Below are 5,576 nucleotides of genomic sequence, written 5' to 3' on the forward strand. Positions count from 1 at the left end.
GGAGGCGGAGGCTGCGGTGAGCCGAGATCGCGCCATTGCACTCCAGCCTGGGTAACGAGAGCGAAACTCCGTCTCAAAAAAAAAAAAAAAAAAAAAGAACTAAGAGTGTTGATATACTTTGGGGATTTTTTTACATTTTCTATGAATTTCAGCCTTATTGTACTGATCTGAGTTTTTAAAATGCTATGAAGAAAAGAATGCTTAAGAGAGACTTCCACTGCAGCGGGTAAACATTAGTATAACGGGCTCTTCTCTAACTTTCCCACATATCAGTGTGCATACTCGGCCCAGGTTGAGATGAGCTTTATAAAGACAGATTCTAACCTTGCAATTTTTCAGGTTGGTGGAGCCCAAGTCAACTGCAAATAATAAAGGAGGAAAAGTTTGGAAAAAACCTATTTTAACTTTTCCCTCCCTTTCATAACACGCATCACACTTGAAGAAAATTGCTTTTTTCCCATCTCTCTTTCCCACAGGGCCATGACCAAATCTGCCTGTTCATCATATCCCCAGCACCTCTCATCTACTGCATGGAAGAATCCATTTCTATATGGGAAAAGACTTGTGCAACCAGATGTTAATTAAAACGTGCACATCTTTTTACAAAACAAAAGTCAATTGTTTTCTTTAAGATGAAATAAGCCAACAAAGGCAAAACACTTAGAAGAGTGCTTGTAAGCTATAAAGGTGTATGCTATTATTATTGGCAGTATTTTTGTGAATTTTAAGACTATAACAGAATAATGAACCACTTCAGAACTGAAAAGACTTAGATTCAACTGTAAGTCCTCTGATGATTTGTGTCACACCAGGCAAGTTGGTTATTGCCAGTGGCATTTCTTTTTTGATGTGAAATCAGAAGGGTGGTTCCTTTCTTTCACTTCTTACGTAAGAGCACAGATAATTTGGGATGTGAACAGGTGCTTTGAAATATCTAGATGGAAAGATCAAATGTACTTTTCCTTGAACAGGTTTGAGATACAATTAAATTATTTGACATAAGAGGGGTAAATGGTGGAAAGGCATAATGAAATCATAATTACTACTATCAGGCTACTCACCTGTTGAATTCTTGGTGACATATCAGATAATATTCCTCCCCAAGATCTCAGATTGATACCTTGAGAACGGCTGTCTAGGAGTGTGGGAAGCTGTAATTGACAGTAAAAAAAATTTATATATATATATATATATTTTGTAGTATACAAACACATAGGCACTATCTGATCTCCTATATGCTTGAAAACCTCCCCCCACTTCTTTCTGATCACAGGACCTTTTCTGCAAGATTACTTTTAGAAACAAAACTCTTTTATTTAATTGACAAATTGAAGACCCTCATTCCAAGTCTCCCTACTGTACTTTTCAAGCACAGATAGTTTCATAGTTATATTAAATATACCAAAGTGATTCTGATTGCTGTTTTAGCGATATCAAACAAGATTCCTGGAGGAAGGAAAACAGAGTGCAGCTGGCAGAGTGCGAAGGAAGTGCTGTGGCCCGGGATGCCCATCTGTTCACCTCAGAGCTTTGCAGACACTGCAGGCTTCTCATCATTGTGTACATCTTTCTTCCTTTGTGCCTTTTTCAGACAGGTTGTGTCTCTTCCTCCATTCAACACTACTCTCTCATGGAGGATTTGATCAGCTACATTGCCTTTATTTTAAGGCAGCTGCTGGCAGAAGTGAGAGAAGCTCTGTTGCAGATTCTCCAATTGCCAGCAGTGTTCAGCAAATCCCAGCTCATGCGAACTCAGAACTGCTCCTGCATTTGCCACTTGTCAGGGGATGCAGAAACCCCCAAGTATGCTGCCTCCAAGCCCCAGAGCCTGATGTGAACCTCTGGTTTTCTGGTAACCAAGGTCACGTCCTGTTTTAAAACAGATGGAATCACTGATCCTAGAGGAGTCATGTAGGACTGAGTTCTAAACGTAAAGACAGTGGTTTTCAAACTCAAGTGTGCATCCTGAGTAGGTGTGAAGTGAGCACTGGGCATGAGCCTTTTAGTGAGCTGAACTTGTAATTCTCATCCAACTATCTGGGGGCAAAAAGCCTTGGCTTTTTATTTGCCAGCACGGTTCTCCTAAATGATCATCAGGCTGATCTAGCTTGCAGCAAAGCTGACAAACAGGTAGAGTTAGGCTTTGACCAACCAGGTTCTCATTTCTAGCTGTGTGTCTTTGCCCCTTTCCTCCCTGCCACAGATGCAGAGGTCCTTGTATTGTTTTTGACCCTGAAACTCTAGAATCAATGTAGGCACACTCAGGTGGCATTCATATTTCAGGCTTCTTTTTATTTTTCTCTTGAGATGGATTCTCACTCTGTCATCCAGGCTACAGTGCAGTGGTGCAATCTCAGCTCACTGCAACCTCCACCTTCTGGGTCCAAGTGATTCTCCTGCTCGGCCTCTTGAGTAGCTGGGACTACAGATGCACACCACCATTGCTAGCTAGTTTTTGTAATTTTAGTAGAGACAAAGTTTCACCTTATTGGTCAGCCTGGTCTCGAACTCCTGACCTCAGATGATCCACCCACCTTGGCTTCCCAAAATGCTGGGATTATAGGTGTGAGCCACCATGCCCGGCAGGCTTATTTTCTAATTGTAAAATAAAAGGCTTTGCTACGTATGAGAGATACAAAGCAGATGGGTAGAATTTTCCAGAGGAAAGAACAGCTAAGCTACCATTAATACTACACCACTGAGAAGCATCTCCCCTCTTTGACCTGAGGATTGGACCAAGGCATTGGTCTTGCCGGGACTACTCTTCAAACTCCTTGGAAATAGCTTCAGTGTGTGCTGGGCAAAGCACTTTAATTTCTGTTTTTTCCATACAACGGTGAGGCTGAGAAGAGTGGGTGGGAAGGGAGGAAGCAAGCAGGCAAAACTGTGTGTCAATAAGCAAGTTATCACCAAGTTCTGCCTATCCTCCCTCCTGTCTCCCCTGAGATGATTAGAGATGAAAAGAAACCTGAGAGCCATGTCGATAAAATGGCCACATGGGGATTTTGATTGTGATCTGAACAAACCAGCTGTAACAATTGGGGGACAGTGGACATGGACTGGGTATTAGGTATTGTTAAGACATTATGGTAAATTTTGTTGGGTATGATCATAGCATTGTGATTTTGTTAAAACAAATAAGTTCTTATGTGTTAGAGATACATAGGGAAGTATGTATGGTGAAATGATATATTGTCTGTGATTTGCTTAAAAAAAACTTCAGGAAAAAAAAGTGGAGAACAGTTAAAACAAGAATAGCCAAATACTGATACTAGTTAAAGTTGGGTGACAGGTCCATGGGAGTTCTTTATATTATTCACTCTACTTTCATACTTTTTTCTACAATAAGAAGTTTCAATAATTAAAAAAAAAGCTTTTTGTGTGTATGTAAAAATAAATTGTTGAATGAGCAAATACTAAGGAAGTATCCCATCTTTTTAGTTCTTCCCCTCTAGGACTGCCTTTGTTCACTTCCCTTCTAGAATAGTTTAACAAAATAGCCTTCTTGCCAGTCCCCTTGCTTCTAGCCCCCTCCCTTCCAATGCACTGTGGTCTGAGTTACACAACAGGCCAATCCAGTCCTATCACTTTCCCCGCTCAAACATCTTCTATGGCTCCCTACTGTCTCCAGAAGAGAAGGCCATTACTACGTTAGAACACACATGGCCTCTGTGAGCTGGTGCCTGGCTCCCTCACTTGCCTTCTCTCCCATTTCTCTGCCGCCACAGTGGACTTCTTTTTATCTCAGCTCACATGTCAGCTGTCTCCTGTCCCCGGCTCTGCTCTCTATTCCTCCCATCCTTCTTTGCCTGGCAAACTTCTACTCACCCCTCCAGTCTCATTCCTAACATGATGACCTATGTGAAAGACAGCTACCCCTAGGTAGATTTAGATGCCCCTTTTTCTAGGCCTCTTGCTCGCTCCTGCCCTGCCATGCTCTCTTTAGGAGTTCTGTTTCCTTCCTTGAGCTCTTCACCATTGCTGTTTACTTGTCATCTGTCTCTCTTGTAAGACTCTATGCCCCATATAGATAGAAATTATACCTGCATGATTTCTAGGTATGCTGGGCATGTGGTGGGCACTCAATATTTGATGTGTGAGTAAATGAGCTTATCGGAATAAAAAGCATATTGATTATAATTGTTTATATACCTGATATTCCATGAAATGGTATGTTCATTAAGGACAGGACCCCATCTTTTGATCTTTGTATCACCAAGCTTTTTATCCATTGCATTTTCTGTACACTCATCAATGTCCAACTGAGGAAGATTCAGCAAGACAAGTCTGCTTTTAAGTCGTCTTTTTTTTAAAAGGGTAAATAAATTTGGTCTTTGTATCTTGAAGTCAAATTTCCCTATATTGAGGTCCTGTTAGAAGTGGATGTAATAAAGAAGTGGTAAATTAAAGACTTCCTGAAAATTCATAATCACTTTATTTTACTAATTCAATTAATTTTACTGCCTAGGTAGTTCTGAGTCACATGAAGAGCACACAGGCTTTTTTTTTTTTTTAAGGCAACAAAGTAATAGCTGCTTACTTATATAAAGTACAGGGCAAAGCTGTCTCTGCAAACTTCTCCACATCTCTACCCAAAGGTAATCAATGTTGACAATTTGGCGTGTATCATTTCAGAAGTACCAAGACTTTAACTTGTTTCTTTATCTTTTTTCCTGATTGACAATTCTACAGACCTCCACATTTTTACCATAGTTTGCAGTTTAACCGTATCAGCATATATGGCAGTGCTTGGAGAGCATCCCACCCCAAATGGTGGCTTTGCTTTCCCTAAAGACTGAGGGTTCCCTCCAAGAATATGAGATCAGCACTGTCTTAGTTTACTCTGGCTGCTACAACAAAACACTATAAGCTGGGTAAACAACAGAAATCTATTTCCCACAGTTCTGCAGGCTGGGAAGTCTGAGATCAAGGCTCCAGCAGGTTTACTGCATGGTGTGGGCTCATTTCCCGATTGGTAGATGGCAATTTATTTCTGTGTCTTCATATGGTGGAATAGGCAAGCTGGGTTTTTGGGGTTTTAAAGGGCACTAATCCCAGTCATAACCCAATCACCTCCCAAAGGCCCCACCTCCTAATGCCATCATCTTGGGGATGAGGATTTCAACATATGAATTTTGGGAAGGATGCAAACATTCAGATCATAGCATGCACCTTCCCGCATTTTTATCACCCTGTTGTCTAAGAGTACTAATAAATGAATAACATGAAGCATAAGAAAGACCACAAGAGGCTGCGTGAGGTGGTTCATGCCTGTAATCCCAGCACTTTGGGAGGCCAAGGTGGGTGGATCACCTGAGGTCAAGAGTTCGAGACCAGCCTGGCCAACCTGGTGAAATCCCATCTCTACTAAAAATACAAAAATTAACTGGGCATGGGGCCAGGCGCCTGTAATCCCAGCTTCTCAGGAGGCTGAGGCAGGAGAATCGCTTGAACCTGGGAGACGGAGGTTGCAGTGAGCCGAGGTTGCACCATTGTACTCCAGCCTGGGTGACAGTGAGACTCTGTCGAAAGAAAAGAAAGAAAGAAAGAAAAGAAAGAAAAAGAAAAGAAAGAAA

At 41.5% G+C, this 5,576-nt stretch overlaps 1 protein-coding gene across 2 annotated transcripts in view; it reads right to left on the reverse strand.

The window, feature by feature from the left end:
* The window catches only part of ABCA4 (ATP binding cassette subfamily A member 4), a 129,201-nt gene that overhangs the window by 89,313 nt on the left and 34,312 nt on the right, over positions 1-5,576 (reverse strand). For both annotated transcript variants that reach the window (XM_037744169.1, XM_017544208.2), the window contains exon 7: positions 1,062-1,151. In XM_037744169.1, coding sequence (XP_037600097.1) covers positions 1,062-1,151 — 90 coding nt within the window. The remainder of the gene's footprint in view (positions 1-1,061; positions 1,152-5,576) is intronic.

The sequence above is a fragment of the Cebus imitator genome, unplaced genomic scaffold (assembly GCF_001604975.1).
Source record: "Cebus imitator isolate Cc_AM_T3 unplaced genomic scaffold, Cebus_imitator-1.0 Scaffold166, whole genome shotgun sequence".
NCBI lineage: Eukaryota > Metazoa > Chordata > Mammalia > Primates > Cebidae > Cebus > Cebus imitator.